A 19595-nucleotide genomic window follows, 5' to 3' on the forward strand; every position below is an offset into this window, starting at 1 on the left:
GTGTCTGACAATTACTCAGAGCAAGACATCGTCAGAATCAGCTTAGTTTCCCTGCCTTTTTTGTTAGATACATATTTATGTCTACTGATTCTTCCTCCTTAAATGTAAAGCTCATTCATTCCTTCAGTCACACACATTTATTATTGCCATATTGGTAATGAAAATGAAGAGCTGAGTCTGATAGTGACAACACAATGTGATCAGCGATCTGACTGGGGCATGACTGGTGCTGAGTGGGCACAGTAAGAGGTGGCTAACTCTGTCAAGGTGGGGGTGCAGTAAGGGTCTCTTAGGAAGGTTTAGGATGTGATTTTTAAAACTGAGTCTTGGAAGAGGAGCAGTTTATCAGGAAAACAAGGTAAAGAAGGGAAGTCTCAACACAACAGTAGGTATAAGCCATTTCTCACATACCTTAGCACAGACTCATCCCATCTCAACATCTTTGTTCAATTGAGGTGGTTCCCTGTGTTGGGTATGCCTACATACTCCTGGTTTGGGAGCAAATTCCTTGCCAAAGATTAGGGGAGTCTCCTTTGCCTAGTGAGGCCCTAAATTAATAGTTCTTTTACAAGTACGTATAATCTAATTCAAGGCTCCACAATCTACAGTCCTTGGGGAAATCTGGCCTGCTGTCTGTTTTGACAAATGTTTATTGTAACAGAGCCTTGCTCATTCATTTACATATTGTCTATGGTTGCCTTTGTGCTTTAATGGCAGGCTTGAGTAGTTGTGACACCATAAGTCCTGCAAAGTCTAAAATATTTACTGTCTATCCCTTTACATAAAAAGTTTTCTGGCTCGTGGTTTAATGCTGAGAGAGAAACCTTATTTATTTATTTATTTATTTATTTATTTATTTATTTATTTATGTATTTATACAGAGGCGGAATCTGAGGAACCAAAAGGTCACACAGATTGTTAGTGGCGCAACCAAGATGTAAACTTCCAAAGTCTGACTCAGAGCTTATGCTCCTGACCACTACACTTCAATGACTGTCTTTTGAATGCCAATTAATTTCTTTTGGTAAAGAAGTAATGATATAAATATAATTTGTCATTCAATCCAGGAGAGTTTTGATAGTGAAAGAGGTGCTATTATTAACTATAACTGGACAACAGTCATAAAACGTGTCCTAGGCAATCTGGGACGTGTAGTCACCCTATAAGAACAGGGATACGTAAAATAGATAGAATTAAGAAAAACGCTTTATTTCATAAGCCAGATAAGCTTACTCACACACATATACATTAAGATAAGAATACTTTCTGGTGAATTTTTATGTTATTCTCATTAATTTATAATACCTGTCTTACTTTAAACAATGAAAATAATTCTTACTGTCCAAATACTCCAGGTCAATCATTCGGAGGGTGATGTTCTGTTCAATATTCCATTCTATTCTCAGCTGACTTATAAAGTGAGAGGAGGCGTGATGGACCGGACAATTCATGGAACTGGCATTATGCACATGAGAAAAAAAAGAGTATATAGAATTGTATCCTCTGCAGAGGTGTGATATGCTACTTACTTCATTACAAATTTGTAATCCAAGTATTGCCTTCAGTCAATCAAATACAATCAAAATACATCTAAAAGTGGCCCTCTTTATCTCTGTTAATACTCTTAATTAACAGAGAAGTCTGTTTTGCCTTTATTAATATAGCCATGCCAGCCCTTGTATGCTTATTATTTGTATGGTATATAATTTTCAATCCATTTAATTTTAACTTATCTGTGTCTTTTAAAAGTCTGGATCTTGTAGACAGCGTAAAATTCGGTCTTGCTTTTTTATCCATTATGAGATTTTATAATCTGAGAGTGTTTTGTCCATTAACTTTTAATGTAATTATTGCTATGGTTGGATTTAGGTCCATCATCTTATTATTTTAAAATAAGGAATTTAAAAATACTTTGAAGAGGTTCATTTAAATTTATCTGTTGTGTTTTTGGCTATATCTTTTTGCTTTACTCTTTAGTGGTTTCTCTATACATCCTTGACTTTCACAGTCTACTTGAAGTTGATATTGTAAGATAGGAAAGTCATAGACAGTTAAGGACAGGACCGCGGTGGAGGACATAAGAGCCCAAAGAGTCTCAGAGTGAGATGGGGAAATCGTGGGCAGTCGGGACTCACAGAGGAGGACCTCAAGGCCAAAGAGAACAGCAGCTGACAGAAAAAAAAAAAAATGTAGAAAAGGGAACTAGATGGGAGGGGCTACCGCAGCAGACAGACTGCAGCGTCAGCCAAGATACCAGGCCGGGTGCAGGAAAGGGGTTGGGGGGAGCCCAACCGGCTCTCGGTAAACAACTTAAAGATTACGGATTCAAGGACATATAGTACGTATAGTCTCTGGCTCAGTTTAGCCTGCGGGGTATTCCGTTTGGATCACCCCTCTCTTCGGAGAGCTGTATTCTTGCGCTTCTCACTTTTACAATAAAACTGTATACTGCTTCGATATACCTCTCCCGGTCCATGTTCTCATTCTTTTAGGTGCGTGAGGCCACGAACCCCGGGCACCAGATACCAGAACCTTACATCAATCGTACCATATCACATAAAACTTAGAAACCTTTCTACAACCTAGTCCACCCTCCTTTCTTTATGCTAGAGTTATGTGTTTTGCATCTAAATACCTTACAATCCACATAAAACAGTGTTATAAGCTTTGTTTTAAACAATCCTAAGTATTTTAAAGAAATTAAGAGGTTAAAGAAAAGTACTTTCTATTTACCTATGTATTTACCAGTGCTAGTGCTTTTTGATGCTTCCTAAAGAACTGAGTATCTATCTGGTATCATTTCTCTTCAACCTCAAGAACATTATGGTTTTCTGAGGATAAATTCTCTTAATTCTTTTATCTGAGATGTCATTATTTCACCTTTATTCATGAAGGATATTTTTGTTGGATCTAGAATTCGAGATGGGAGATTTTTGGGGTTTTTTTCCAAAGCAATTTTAGGGTACTGATCCACTATCTTCTGGCCTCCATAGTTTTTTTGATGATAAGTCACCAATCATTAGAATTGTTTTTTATCACATATAATATGCCATTTTTCCCTTGGCTTTCAAGATTTTATTTTTATCTTTAGGTTCTAGCAGCTTGTTTAGGATGTGCCTAATCATGGTTTTCTTCACATTTATCCTGCTTGGAGTTTGCTGAGATTCTCAGTTCTCAAATTTATATCATTTACCAAATTTAGGGAAATTTGGGGCATTATATATTCAAATATTTTGTATGTCCTTCTCTTGGGATTTCAACTACACATAAGCAAGACATTTTGTTATTGTCCCACAGGTCACTGAGGTTCTTAGTATCTTCTTAATCATTTTTGTCTCAATTGTTTGGATGATGTCTACTGATCTACTTCAAGTTCATTGACTCTGTCATTTGCTGGTAAACTTATCCAGTGAATTTTAAATTTCAGACATTGTATCTTTCAGTTCTAGAATTTTTCTTTTGGTTTTTCTTTGTAGTTTCTATTTTTTCACTGGGTCAAAAAAACTTTACATTCATTATGAAAATATTTTTCTTTATTTTATTAAGCATAGTTGTAATAGCTACATTAATGTCTTTATTTGCTTATTCCAATTTCTGGGCTTGTCTGTTTTCTTGAAATGGGGTCATATTTTCCTAATCCTTTGAATGTCAAGTAAGTTTTTCTTATATCCCAGATCTCATGAATGATAAGTTGTGAAGGTTCTTGATTCTGTTATATTTCTCTGAGGAGCATTAATATTTTTGTGTTATCAAGTAATTAGCATGGGTGAACTCAAACTTCAAACTCCTTTTCTGGAGAAGCAGCACAAATTAAAGCTCAGTTCTTTGTCTTTAGTTGAAGGGTTAGGAATCCGATGCCGTAAGTGCATGAGCCAGAGACTCGGGCAGAGTTTATTCACATCATTTGAGTTGCCCTCTCTTTGAGTCTCAATTTTCTGGGATTCTCCCCCCGACTTTCCAGTGGCTGTAGTTTCCCTGAACTCAGTCTTATGGTTTCTCATGTCAAAAAGACTGCATGTTTTCTATCAAATTATCCCCCTCTGCCACACCAACTTCAGCATGTCCTAAGGCTAAAAGCCATAAAAATGTGATCTAATCGCCTACCAATCACTTTTTCCAAGTTTCCATAATCTGCTTTTGTTCACTTTCCAGTATCTTCAGATAATGGATGTGTGTGAGTGTGTGTGTGTGTGTGTGTGTGTTGTTCAGAGTTTTTATTTTATCTGTGGGAGGGTCAAGCTCAGTAGGCATCTACCTGGCCATACCAGAAATAGAGACCCATTATAACAAAATAAAATTAATTCATGAAAATATAAAAATTACTTAGAAAAGCAAAACTTACTCTTAAACTCACAATCCTGAAAGAACTGCTGTCCACATGATGGTGATAGTTTAAAATTTCCAACATATGCATTTGTGTTTATAAATATAAATAAACTTATACAGAGGGTGCCAAAAAATGTATACTCATTTTTAAGAAAGGAAAAAGCCTGTATTAAAATTGTAATACTCATTATATACCCATAACTAAAGATGTATACAAGTCATCTTTGACTTCTGCAATTACTAGAAGTACTGAAAGTGGTTACCATCAATGTAATTTTAATACAGTTTTTTCCTTTCTTAAAAAGTGTATAGTTTTTGGCACCCTCTGTATATATTTATATACTTTAAACTAATATAATATTCAATGTCAACTGTAATTGATAAATAAAAAACATGATTTTTTAAAAATTAAGATCTTAATGTACATATTATATCATAACTTGGTGTTTTTTAATTATTTCACGTTATGGATTGATTTGCTCAACACCCATTTTCTAATGTCCTTGTCCTTTCCCTTCCTTTACTATAAATATTAAGAAGCTAAAGATTCCATGTTATCAAGATTCTTTTGAAATTAGTAATAGTCATGGTACTCATTTTTGGTAAGATGTGAGCAAGTCTGGTAGCAGAGGGACGTTATGCAAAACTTTTGCTTTCTTCATTAGTAGATCACTCTGTTGATGCCTGGAGGTGCATCAGTCTAATACATTCCTAACTGAGAATAATAGAGGATCAGCATTTGCATCTCCTTAAATATAATTTGAAAACATGGCTTTTAATGTCATATTACTCAATCTTATGAGGGTATCATATTTTATTTAATCAATTAACTAGCAATTCATCTTATATCCAACTTGTGTGTTCTGTGATAAACACTGTAGTACACTCTACTTATGTGTCATAGAATAGATTCCTGGAAGTAGGGTTGCCAGACATTTTAAGGCTTTGATGTATACAGTCAGATTTACGTTACAACCTTGACTACCAAAAGCAGTGCATGAGAGCTCATTTTCTACCTCTCTTGCACACTTATTATTTTTTAAATTTTGATTTAATACAAATTTTTCCTCTATGTCAGAGCTCAGTATCTCTCTCTTCCCACAGTCAGATGTATGCCTTTAATGGTCTTCAATCATATATATATATATATATATATATAACTTGCTTCCTCGCCCTTGACGTCTTTGCTTGTTACCATCTCAGTGAGCTTGAATTTACTCCACCCCCACCACCACCGTATTTAAAACTGAATTCCCCTACACTTTCATTCCCCTCTCCTGCTTTTTTTTTTGTGTGTGGTACTAGTCACCATCTGTCATACTCTATATATTTTAATTATTTGTTTATTGCCTGTCTTCCACTCTAGAATAAAGCTGTCTAAGGACAAGGGTTTTTTCTTCTTGTTTTGTTGACTGCTATATTCCTAGGATTTACAGTAGTGCCCAGCATATATAAGATGATCAATATTGAATAAGTTTTTTAAAACTGTTAATTTATTCTATAGATATATGCCCTTTCATCTTCTTTACATTAGAGATATGGCTCAGAAACATTTTTAAATATTTCAAAAACTGACTTAAACATAATTTAGATCAGTGATTCTCAGTGTATTCCCTAGACCAGCAGCATCAGCATCTCCCGGGAACTTATTAAAAGTGCAAATTCCTAGACCCAACCACAGACCTACTGAATCAGAAACTCTGTGGGTGGGGCCCGTTTCTAAAGTCCATGTTTTAACAAGCCCTCCAGGCTATTTTGTTGTCTGCTAAAATTTGTAAATCATTGATTTAGACTCACCTCAGTGTATCGATTTTCTTTAATTGTTCACCTCCAATCATTTTTACATCATTTCCTCATTCATTGATGCTTTTAATTCATTTTTTTACTGCACAGAATAGCTTTCAGCATTAATGTCTACTGTACAGGCATACCTATGTTCCTGTTTCGGGTGTGGCACTACTATGAGTTCTCCAAGAAGTGTGGTAAATTTAATCTAGCCATAACCTGCAGTTGTTTTATCCTTCTAAAAAGTGCAGATTTTCTATAGCTCTAAATAGTGATGATTCATCCTGTGCATAGTGCCAGACTTCCACTTGGTAATAAATTACTGATAGAAATGGTTTTCACATTGCATTTTCTTCCCCTGAAAGTAAATAAGTTACTTGGTATTGAGGGTTAATATCCATGAGTTGATTTTTCAACACACACACACACACACACACACACACACACACACACTCCATTCTCAATACTTAAACCTTTTAATTATCTGAAATGAGGAAGTCAGAAATGGGAAATATTTGCAAAGATGGCATTTAATCACATATTTGTTGAGGGTCCATCATTATGCTAGACTGGTATCTAGGTGAAATGTATACTTATGTAGTATTGACTAGGATGGGACAAGTCTTGCTTACTGACTCATATGCTCATTATGAGAAACAAATGAGGTAATGTGAATGTGCTGTGAAAATTATAAAAGGTGACATATATGCCAAATATTATCTTAGATTACAAAATTATTTTTGTCCCTATGTTACTGTTTTTAGTGTAACAAGTACATTTTACAACAATTCAGGTGTATTTTTTATCTATGACTATGAGTATATATATATATATATATATATATATATATATATATATATATATATATATATATACAGTGGAAAATAGGTTTCCTGTGCAAATCCATAGTACCTTCTGGAATACATGCTTAACAACGATTCTGATTCCACATCAAGAGATGAGTTATACCTAGATTCACTAAGAGTGCAGTGATTCATTAACAATGTCTGCTATTGGGCAAGAATAGAAAGGTGCCATTTGTTGAAATACATTTGAAACTCCAGATTGAGGTGTTTGTGTTTAAGTGTTTTGAATATGAGAAAAAAATGGAATTATTCAGAAAATCACTTTCATTCACCTGCAATCACAATTCATCTTCAGTCTTTTAAAAAATGGCAAATAGAAGAAACACAGTGCTAAGTTACAATTGTAATTTGTTATTTAAATGAAAGAACATGTTTAATAGGAAAAGTCTTTGTGAATTCAATATCAAGTGTAATACCATATCCTCAGGTTCATCATCATTCATGAATAGGCACAGAAGCTTTTACTTTGGTAAACAACATCATGGAGTGGGCTCAGTGAAAATTTTAATTAGTGTTGATTTATGCATATTAAAAGGATTTTAATTGTGGAAATTAAATATCCATGTACATGATAAAAAAAGTTCAAACACTATACAATAAAAAGTCTCCCTCCCATCCCAGACCCCATTCCCGTACTCCTGTAACCACTAGCAACCACTATTAAGATTCTTCTTTATTTTTTCAAACCAATCTAGTCATATACAAATATATGAATATATACATACAGACATACACACACACAAACACACAGGCAAACACATACACCCTTTTGTACACAAGTGAGAACATACTATATGCACAGTTCAGCAACCTTTTTTTCTCTTAACAGTATATCTTGAGCATCACTTTTTACCAGCACCTGTGTATCCTCAGCTGTTTTCTTTCATTTTCTCTTAATTTTGTGTTAATATTTTTAACATAAATAACCTTTGTATAAAATTTTCTGCTGATTATGAAAGAGCTAGGTGATAATATCAAAGATGAGGCTCATACCTGTGGCCATACACATTTATACATGGCAATAAACAGATAGCCAAATTCAATTCTCACATGAATGTGGTGCTTAAGTACACAACACTCAAGCAACTCAGGAGTTGTCAGCATATGTAATGTTTCTAGTGCTCTGATTATTCAAGTTATTAACAATTTAAAAACCTTTATATTTCAATCTGAACATACAGAATCATTTACAATAATTATTTTTAAAACAGTATTTTCTATTAAAAGGTTTAGTATCAAATTTAAACTCTCCATCCATTGCTTCTATGTGAAGATTCATTTTCAAATTCTCTCAGGTATAATGAAGTGCAACTTCTTGTTAAAGACTTTCTAATAGCCTTTAAATTCAGAATACTTCTAAGGTTAAATAAAACCTTCAATTTGGTTAAAAGATTTCCCACATTTATTTCACTCATGAGATTTCTGTTCTGAATGAGTTTTCACATGTTTGGTAAGGGATGCATTTTGTTTGAAGGCTTTCCCACACTCATTACATTCATAAGGTTTCTCGCCAGTGTGGGATCTCTGATGTATAACAAGTTGTGACTTTGCACTGAAGGCTTTTCCACATTCATTACATTCATAGGGTTTCTCCCCAGTATGAGTTCTCTGATGTACAACGAGGTGTGACTTTTGGCTAAAGGCTTTCCCACATTCATTACATTCATATGGTTTCTCTCCACTATGAACTCTCTGATGTTGAGTAAGGCCTTCGATTTGTTTAAAGGCCTTCCCACATTGATTACATTCAAAGGGACTTTCACCTGTATGAGTTCTCATGTGGTAAGTAAGAGATGAGCTATGTCCAAAGGTTTTTCCACATTCATTACATGTATAGGGTTTCTCCTTGGTATGAGTTCTTTGATGTATAATGAGGTGTGACTTCTTGCTGAAAGCTTTCCCACATTCATTACATTCAAAAGGTTTCTCACCTGTATGAATTCTCATGTGTTTAGTAAGGGATGAGCTATATTTAAAGGCTCTTCCACATTCATTGCATTCATATGGTATTTCACCTGTGTGAGTTCTCACGTGTTCCGTAAGAGATGAGTTATACCTAAAGGATTTACCACATTCCTTACATTCATAGGGCTTCTCGCCTGTATGAGATCTCACATGTTGAATAAGATTTGAGCTGTGTCTGAAGGTTTTCCCACATTCAGTACATTCATAGGGCTTTTCCCCAGTATGAACTCTTAGATGGTCAGTGAGAGCATGTTTATGACCATGGGCTTTGCCACACTGAATACATTCATATGGTTTTTCTCCAGTGTGAGTTCTCTGATGTACAACGAGGTGTGACTTTTGGCTAAAGGCTATCCCACATTCATTACATTCATATGGTTTCTCCCCAGTATGAGTTCTCTGATGGTCAATGAGTCCTTGTTTATGGCTGAGAACCTTTCCACATTGATTACATTCAAACGGTTTCACTTTAGCTTGAATTGTATCACTCTCAGTAGGAGAGAAGCTATGTCTGGATGATTTCTCATGTTTCTCTCCAGTTTTAATTTTGTCCCGTTTAGTATGGGATGATCCACGACGAACTAGTTTCTCCTGTTTCTTGCCAGTTTGAGTTTTGTCACATCTATGCGATGAACTATGGTGGGATACTTTCTGTTTCTTTCCAGTTTGACTTTTATCTTTCTTTGTATCAGATAAGCTATGGCTGAATGATTTCCTGTGCTCTTCAGCTACACCAGGTTTCCTTTTTGCATAGTTTCTTATATGACCAGGTAAGTCTAAATTCTGTTTCAAACTCTTTCCCTGTGAATCAAATTTAAGAAACTTTTTTTTGGAAGAAACACGGGTTGTACTTGCATTTTTCCCCGCTAATGAACTACATTCATGGCCTTTCTTCTTAATCAGTTTTTTTTTCTTGAATGCAACTTCCCTAAGGAGTTGGTTTTGAGATTCCTGGTGATTCTGTAGCTGGTCATCATCTTGCTGGACTTCTTCTAAAATGGAATTCAATGACATATTCTTGTGAATCTTTGCACTCTCATATTTTAGAATATAAGTTATAAAGAAATGCCCTGTTACAAGGTTGAATCTTTATTCAAGCCTAGTATCCCAAAGTGAATGAAGTATCAAGCACAAATGTCCCTATCCTCTTGGACTTGAGGGGTAGTAAAAACAGGAAAAGAAAACTGACAATAGTGATTAGAAAAAGCTTTGACTGTTTATAAATATGCAACCTGGAACAGAAGACGAAATACATACAAGTAGCAGTGAAGAAGGAATAGATGAAGTTAAAAGAGCTTGTGATTGTAGTTGACACTTTTTGAAGTCTTTCCTCTGCCCAAGCTCTCCAGCTTTAATAACTGCCAACCCACCCAGGCTCCCTTGACTGTACTATGTTAATCCAACTCTCCACAGTCACAGTTGGTGACACATCTGGTTCAAGCCAAGATGTCCAATAAGAGTCTCCCTCCTAAAACTTTAGACTCTAGTTAGTCTCCACTGGATTCTTAAATTTAAAAATGATGTAAGACAAGTCCTATAAAGCCATATTTTCCCTTTGTAAACAGAAAATTCATCAGTACAAAGAATGAAGCATACATCCAAAGAAAAGTAGAGATGTATGATGATAACATGTCTTCAGAGAGACCATTTCCATAATCCCAATTCCTAATTACTTTGCAGTCCTAGTTCTAACCCCTAAGAAGGCCTACCTGAAGTATCTGCCTTTAGGTTACAAGAGATATACCAATGTCCTTATAACAAATTCCTTTATATACTTAGGCTAGGCTCAAGTAAATTTTTGTTATTGCACCCTGAAGATCCAAAATAGAGAAAATAAAGTAAGTCCACCAAGGAGTACTAAACAGCTTACAGGAGGGAATAAGCAGGAAAGGATGTTCCATGGCTACCACCCATGATCAATACAATAATGACATTCCCCTACTAAAAAGAACCCTACAGTTTCTCTGAATTCCTTAATGTTTTTACCATGTGATAAAATTCATAGTAATGAGATTGGCAAACAAACTTTACACCATTTGGATTTACAGTGCAACACACACACTTGTTTTCAATAGTTTGCTATGGAGCATACCTTTGTTCCTGTCAGGTCATTGTAATTGCCAATTATAAATTTTAAGCTTATCCCCAGCACTAAGTGATTGCTCACATTCTTTCCTCCACGAACTATGCAATCATATATTTTGAGATATCTTCTCAGATGCTTCCCTTCTCTGAGATGACCACGCACACTGACAGATGTAAGAAGCCATATTTGTTCATATACAATCCAACTTCTGGTTGAAAACAATTAATTGAACAGTGGTAAACAGCAGGTCTGAGCTAGTCCAAGAATATTCTCTCTCCTAAGAATTTAGAATTGAAAGTCAAAGACTTCTATTAGCTAGAGATGGATGCTACACATGTAAAAACCTAAAAGCTTAGGAGCTGGGATTACCATTTTGGGGTGGCCCTTTTCAGCTATCTACATGAAACAACTGAAAAAGCTTCAGGGTGGGAATTAAACAGACTCAAAGAGAGAAGCAGGTATAAGAGTCCCCATGACTTCAGAAAAAAAGATAAAAAGTAAATAGCTGTATTGGTGGTAAAGGAACATTACATGGATAAAGTGAAAACTGGGCTCAAACAGAAAAGAGTTACGGTATTTGAACATACATCTAGGAAATACTATTACTTTTATGGAGAACTTTTAAGAGATGAGTTCCCATGAGGTAGATCAACTTTTATAAGTATAGTGATATAAATACAGCAGGGAGAAGCGGAGTTGCTAGCTGCTTTTTCATTTAGGAAATTTTAAGTGATGCAAACACCCTGAGAGAAATTGTATAACAAGAACTTTTATGTAGCATGGCAAAGGCTGCATCTTCCGATGCCCAAGGATGCTGGGAAGGATAGAGGCAAATTTCCTTCTGGGAAAAAAGGGATCAAAACTCAAACCTTTCCCCTTGTGGGGTAATATAATATTATAAAGAACCTCTTATAATGACGGTTTGGGCTGGTCCCAACTGACTCTGGCCAGCCGGAAAAGACATAAAGCACGACAAGAGAAATTTACCATGAGGGAGGGGAAGAGAATCTGAATTAGTGAACTGGCATACAATAGAGTAATACAAATGGGAGTTGGGTGTAGCAGAGCATGTGATTAAGTCTATAAGCTTGTTCTGAATGTGGAACTAAAACATGAATTTTAAACTAAAATGACTGTAACTCTAGAAACTGAAGCATGGCACTGACTAGACCCAGTAACTCATTGAAGGGAATAGAACAGTCCTTCTTTGAAGATCCTCCAAGTATATATCAGAACCTAAAACAAGAAGAGAGTCACTGTAGCAATGACACAGATGTATTAAATGACTCAGGATTGTTTATTAGTTGTAATACCAAGTATCAGAGAGAAAAGTAAAGATAGCCAAACAATGAATGGATCAAAAACTCCATGAGGTCTCTTCATTTGTCATTGGAAAGACTGGTCCCTCTAGTCTCAAGAAATTCATGGAGTCTTGGAATATTCGGGGTCAGAGGACACTTAAAAAGATATTGTATACATTCTGCTAATTTGGGGACTGTAATTTGGGGACTGACATAAATAATAACTGAATATTTTAATGTTTGGTGGCAACATCTAAGATGAATTTTTCTTTTTTAAGGGATTCAACAACTCTACCTAAGAATTGGAGCAATTTAGGTATGTAATAATGGGAACCCGATTTGAGTGATGTCAGTGAGAACTGAGAAAAACAAAAAGCAGGAACTGAGGAGAGAATAATAAGAGAGAAGGCACAGAGGAAAGATTCAAAGGAATTCCACGGTATACAGGCCTAAAATCAGAGCAGACCTTGATAAAAATAGGGAAGGTGAGAGGAAGCGCTAATGTAGAAAGAAAGACAAAGCTTTCACTTTCTGACACTCTGAGAATGAGCTGTCCTATAAGCAAGTAAAACAAGAGTGTAACAAAAAGGAATTGGAGATTTATCTGGACAAGATAAATTTATCTTAGAAGTCACCAGTGTAGAATAAAAAGCTTGTATTTGCACAATGGATGATTCCTTTGAGGGAAATACAATAGAAAGAAAACAGATAGTAGAAGACAAAACCTTAGGGACACTTCGGCAAAGTGAAAAGGAAGAGAAACTGGTAAAAAAAAAAAAATTGTAAAGAAGCATTTAGAGGATAAAATCAGATTCAAGTGGTATAATTCAAGCTGGGTGAGCAAGAATTTCAGGCTGACCAAAACTATTAAAATATGAAAAAGTGGTGGTAATTTTAACATCAGAAATTTAAATAGAGACATGAATTCTATGGCATTTGACTGCAGAGGTTAAGGGAAAAATGGAAATGTTGATGCATTATAGACCACAGGTTTAGAGCATTTCCAGTGAAAGGAGGGAAATGGAATGTAATTAGGGCCAGGAGCACCACGCCAGAGATTTGGAAAGAGGACAGACCTAAGAATGTCTGAATATATAAGGAGAGAAATTTCATATCACGGGGTCTTGGAGTGTGAGTATAGGAAGGGAGAAAAACTGAGGATATTAGGAAAAGGGAGGATAATTTTTAAAAGCACTGCTTTAACTAAGGTAAGCAGGAATGTGATTCTGAGAACAGCTAAAAGGGGTCATTGATCCTTCTGAAAGCTGAGCAGTGGGAAGCACGGATGAGGAAAGACAGCTATAGAGAAGGGTCAGTTAGGCATCTGAGGGACTGGTACCAAAGGTTTAGAGCCCAGGTTTTCACGTTTTTCCTACCACAACCTGCACGTTGTGGCCGACTGTACTATTGTTCCCTGTGGGAGGATTACACCTCCCAACCCCAGTGCATGGCCATTTGAATCCTCCCTGTGGAAGGATTATACGTTCCTACCCTGTTGAACTCAGAAGTGGCCATGTGATCGGCTCTAACCAATTAACCAATAAAATGTGAGCAGGAAGAGATATCTACAAATTTCCAATCACTCACTCTTCTTTCCCTTGGTCATGAGACCAGAATTTGCCAAACAGGGACTGCTCTTTCCATGTAGGCCCACAAGATAATGTGGAAATGGGCTACAGCCTGAGCAAGAAACAAATCTTTCTTGTTGTAAGTCACTAAGAATTTGGGGTTATTCCTTAATGGAGCATAACTCAGCCTAAGCTGACTGACACAAGCGTATAAGCAAAGTCCCATAAGTAACAGTGGCTTTATGACTACAGTGACCCTCAAATGAGAGCCTCTCACACATGGACAGATGCAGAGAAGGAACAAATATTAGAATCTCCAAGGTTAAAGAATCTTTGTAGTTTGAACTCCTCTTCCTACAGGAGATTCAGATATTTTTCTATTGCTACTTCCTGGTTAAGAAAGGAGGACCTGGGATCTTTAAGAAGAATTTAAGAATAAATTATTCTTTGAATAATTCCAAAGTTATTGCCAAGAAACTAGAACTTACTTTCACTGGCTCCTGTTTGCGTGGGTGTTGCTATTGCACTTGGACCACCTTGTCTGGGTCTTTTCCCCTTCCCCAACCATGGCTCTTCTTTCTCCAATTTGGAAATCACGTCTGGTTTGGCAGCTTGATACCCTGCTCGTGAGAAATGGTGGCTGTTGAATGTTGGAACAACAAACATCCCAGAAATCAAACCCTAATATGTGAGCTTCAGAGCCTTTAAAGGATAAAGAATATATGGCTTCTGAAATTTCATAATGCAGATATCCATGTACTCTATCTGAGTATACCTTCTAATTTGGAGGCAAGGGTACAAATATCCTGCCAAGTACCCAAAAGGGATTAAAACTCCTTGACTCAAAAATCAAGGCCAAACATCTCAAGGACTTGAGAGAGAAGGTATCAGAGTAGACATATTTTGGATTACGAAGGAATTATCCTTACCCATTGAAGCAAGGTTGCTGTAGTTCTCCAGCATCACGTCCTTGTATAGGCTCCTCTGAGCAGGATCTAGTTGCTCCCATTCCTTCTCGGTAAAGGCCATAGTCACATCTTTGAATGTCACCAGTCCCTGTAATAGTATATTCCTGTTTAGTCTAATGTATCCACATTAGTGAGTGATTTGGACGTGGTAATAATGACTTGTTCTTACCTTGATCATTCACTGTTGATTGTGATATTATATAGGATACCTATTCTCTACCCAATTTAGCTTTTTTTTTTTTTTTGAGAAACAAAAATCGTATTAAGAAATGTCCCCATCATGGACTGAATGTTTGTGTCCCCCTCCCCAAATTCATATGCTGAAACCCTGTCCTCAAATGAGATGGTATTAAGAGATAGAGCCTTTGAGAGGTGATTAGGATTAGATGAAGTCATGAGGGTGAAATCTTTATGAATGGGATTACTGCCCTTGTAAGAATCTCAAGAGACCTTGCTTCCTCTCTTTGTTCTTTATGCCACGTAAGGATACCAGAAGTCTGTAACCTGGAAGACGGTCCTCACCAGACCCCAACCATGCTGGCACCCTGATCTTGGACTTCTAGCTTCCAGAACTGTCAGAAATAAATTTCTGTTGTTTATAAGCCACTGAGTCTGTGGTACTTTGTTGGTACTAAGTCAGACCCTATTGTAAATTTGTTTATTCAAGAGAATATAAAAAAGAAATCATACAATTATCAGAAAGACAATTACCCGCCAAAAAAAAGAAAAGAAACAATCCATTTTTATCTTTTCTTCTACAACAAAAGACTACGGGGTAGTGTTTATAGAGTTCTGAGGTAGAAGAATTGAGACCCTTGATTTTTATAACCAGTCAAAAAATCATTTGTGTTTGGAAGCAAAAGGTATTTTAGCCATGTAAGGGCTCAAAATATATTACCTATGTACTTTAGAAATAAAGAGAATGAGAGAGGGAGGGAGAAAGCTGGGGTTGGGGGAGGAAAGGAAGAGAAGAAAAGAAGTTATTTTTCAAAGAAGGGAAACTGAATCAAAATAAAGATTTCAAGATTGGGAAAGACTTAATAATATACTATGAATAATAAAATCAGTAAAATGTCTAGTTATATCCAAGTAACTTCATAAAATGTTCTTGTGCGATTGTTATAAAAGTATCCCTAACATCAAGAGGTATAAGGTAAGAAAAATAAGCAGAAGTATCACTGGTAAGGATTGGGCACAGGGGAGAAATTAAAGCATGTTTAAAGTTCTCTTATTAGGCAGGTGAGAGGAGGATGACAGCTATTGGACAATTTAGATACTAATACACATTCCAATCTTTGTGCTGATGCCTTTCAAACATGGATTCCCAAGCTCAGACCTCTCCTAAGTTCTACATTCATATATCCAACGACTACTCAACATCTCTACTTGTACATGTAATGGGCATCTTGACGTGGCCAAAACAGAACCACTGTCATCTACCCTGAATCCCATTTACATCCACCAAATCTCATCTTCTCCAACACTACCTTTTCTCAGAAAATGGAATCACCATCTATCCAGTTCTTCAGGCCAAAAGTCCAGATGTATGTAAATCTTGATTCTTCTCTTCCCTCATGTTCCATATCAATTCATCATTAAGTCCTGTTGGCTCATCTCCAGATGCATTCTGAATCTGATTTTTCATCTCACTGCTACAACCCTTTCCCAAAGCATCATCTCTACCCTTTAACTATTACAGTACACTCTCCTAGCCGGCCTTCCTGAACCTCTGTAAACAGAAAGGAACAATTCAATCTCTAACCACCACAGCCACCATAATCGCTGGCTCCCATAGACATCCCAAATTGCGGACCCTCAAAGATCTCCCCAATCTCTGACATACCACAAAACCTCATTTCTGATCCCTATAGCCTTCCAAACTGACTTTTCAGTTACTGCCACAGACACAATCCCACCCCACCCCCGTCACTGTCACGGCAGATCCCTCAAAACACTTATTCCTTAAACTGTAGCCCTCAAGGACCGCACAGACCCCCTCCATCACTACTCCACAGATCCCTCAGAACGCTAACCCCCCAAAAGGCTCTCCAACCATCGACTCCAATTCCCAAATCACCATTCTTCACAGCCTACAATAACGTTCCCTTCACTGACCCCCAATTAGACCATCTCTGACCACCAGACCGCCGCATCATCGCTCATACCGCCGCGCTCTCCCCAGGTGCTGACTCAGCCATCTCTGGTGGACACCCGGCCTCTTTGGCGGTCTTCGCACTCCTCCTCCGGCCCGCGGCCTCTGGCTTTGTCAGGATCGAGTCTCAGGCGGAGGCCGACATGGCGTCTAACCTGAGCGCGGCCACGGAGGCTCCTGCAGCGGCGATGGCGGCGCCCGAGTATCGCTCGCGGGCGCCGCCATCTTGGCCAAGGCTCCGCCGTACAGCGGGCAGCCGGGGCTCCCCGCGGGCTTGAAGGGGGACGGTCGGTGGTTTCCCTCGAGCATCCCGGAGTGATGAGACGCGAGCTCAGGTACTCAGTGCAGAGAGCCTCACTGTGCCTGACACCCCGCCGCCGGCGCCCGGAGGCTTCACCACAGGAACACGGAATTTGTAGTAGCTTTTCCGAATCAGTGCAGCCAACTGCCGGGAAACAAAACGCCTAGCGCGGATCCCAAACAGCTATGATAAGAAGAGAAACTGGAGGGCGAAAGGAGATACCGATCGGGAAGATACCATTGTTTTATAGGAATAGGAGACTTATCTATGAAGTGTTTTCGTTTATGATATAAGAACAAGGGGAAAAATGAAACAGCAGGTTAAGGGAAGACTCCTCAGTGAGAACCCAGGGTTGATGGAGATGTTTCACGCAAAATATCAAGCAGCTGGAGAAGAAATAATTTTTCAATGTACTAGTTCACGTATCAGCGTCATTCATTTAATAATTATTTGTTGAGCTTTTATAACGTGCAGAGTAGGTTGCTGTGCCATGCTAGGTAATGGGGAAAGAGTGGAGACTCGGGCAGAAATACTTTTGTTCACCCTGTTGCAATTTACAATGGGGCAGAAGGCTCGTAAAAATGTGTTGTTCCTTTTTCCAGAATCAAACATATCCTGTTTTGCACCTTCCACTTAGGCGAATAAACGACGAGTTATCCCTCACTCAGAAGGGGTTGCAGCTGTTCTCTTTCCTGTCTCAATCTTTGTCTAAATAGATTTTCAGTGTATTTTGCTGAGCTCATAAAGAACTATTCCCTAGGGCACCTAATTTCAGGACACTTTCTGCCTAGTCTCCCTGTCCTAGTACTGAATTTTTTTATTTTTTAACAACAACAATATTTTCTTTTTGGTCCAACAAGTCACAGGGGTATGTTTCCCATTTATTCTCAAACAATCCCAAAATGCTTTCCCTAGTCTTCTGTCATCAGCTCAAGGGGCTGGCAAAGTATGTTATAAATATTGTGATAAGCAGAATTCCAACGTGGCTCCCATTATCTCTGTTCCCGGGCAACACTTGATATCATGTTCTACAAATCACACTTTATTGTTGTCATTGACAGGTAAGTAATGGTGATTCGAGAAAAACAATAGATAAAGAAGTTTTGGAAATGAAGAGTGCCTGACCTCAATTCTGTATTCCTTTTCCTATCACTTTTGGCATGTAGATACTTCACAGAGCTTATTTTCTCCATTATATTTTGGGAGGAAGTTGTTAAAGCCAGAAGAAGAAAAAAAGACTTTAAGTGTTTTCAACACTACCAGGTTAAAAAGGGAGAACATAGCTTTCTTCATTGATTCTACTCTGATATGTCAGTGAAACACAGAGGATTGGTGGTGTGTAATGAAAGTAGAAAAAAGAGTAGTCATAGCAAAATGAGAAAGTGAGATCTAATGCTCAATGCAACTGTAGAAAGGAATTCCGTTGAGAGAAGCACCAGAGTGTTTGGCAGTGGGCTGGAGGTAGTGTGCAGTCGCATGGTAGAATTCGCCTCCTGTGGGTTGATGTGTATGTGAGCTTAGACCGAATGCCTTGTAGGTGTTAATGAATATGTCAACTTGATATGGTGCCAAAGCATAGGGTAAAAACAAGAATTATTAAAATAGAAGAATCACTAGATAAATAAGAGATTCGAGAGGCTAACAAGTCACAAGCGTATCTGCTGATTCACAGTGCAAAAGGTTTGAAATATTCTGAGATTTAGTGTGAATTAAGTAGACACAATGGACTGAGAATCAAAGACATGTTCAACGATAGCACATCCCCCAAATCACGCACTGTGTTCAGGCTTGCTTCCATGTGGGTTTCTATGCGTTCACCTTAAAGAAATTCATTCTCAGGTAAAAGTGAAAAAGATACAGCTATCTTTGAGGTACAGGCTGTGATGAAAATAAGTAAATGAATACACATACCTATGTTTCTTTAAATGGGTTTTATTTTTCATATAAAACAGGAAAACATTCATTGGGGAAAATGTCCCAATCAATGACTGTCCCGGTAGCCTGAGTCCCTAGAAGGAAAGAAGTGTTTTCTTCTGTATGCTCTCCCTCTAGCCATCTGCTGAAAACCTGGACCCATGGGTCCCTGAGCTGGGATCCCCTAGGAGCAGATGTCTGGTCCTTACCTGTTGTGAGTGCCTGGAAGAGCAGTTACCACATTTCAGTCTCTCCCTGAAAGTCAAGGGGACGTTAACCCCTCGGCAGGGCCCTACATCCCTGCGTGGTATTTGTGACACAAATAGGGAACAAAATCCCAACACACAGGTTCAGATAGAATGA

At 37.7% G+C, this 19595-nt stretch overlaps 1 protein-coding gene across 1 annotated transcript in view; it reads right to left on the bottom strand.

The window, feature by feature from the left end:
- The window catches only part of ZFP37 (ZFP37 zinc finger protein), a 57778-nt gene extending 40283 nt beyond the window's left edge, over window positions 1-17495 (bottom strand). Inside the window, 4 exon segments of the mRNA XM_074330850.1 lie at window positions 8514-9934; window positions 14386-14517; window positions 14827-14953; window positions 17031-17495. Of these exon segments, the coding sequence (XP_074186951.1) occupies window positions 8514-9934; window positions 14386-14517; window positions 14827-14953; window positions 17031-17162 (1812 nt within the window). The 5' untranslated portion in view covers window positions 17163-17495.
- Window positions 17496-19595: the final 2100 nt, after the last annotated feature.

This window comes from Rhinolophus sinicus, linkage group LG04 (assembly GCF_036562045.2).
Source record: "Rhinolophus sinicus isolate RSC01 linkage group LG04, ASM3656204v1, whole genome shotgun sequence".
NCBI classification, from domain to species: Eukaryota; Metazoa; Chordata; class Mammalia; order Chiroptera; family Rhinolophidae; genus Rhinolophus; species Rhinolophus sinicus.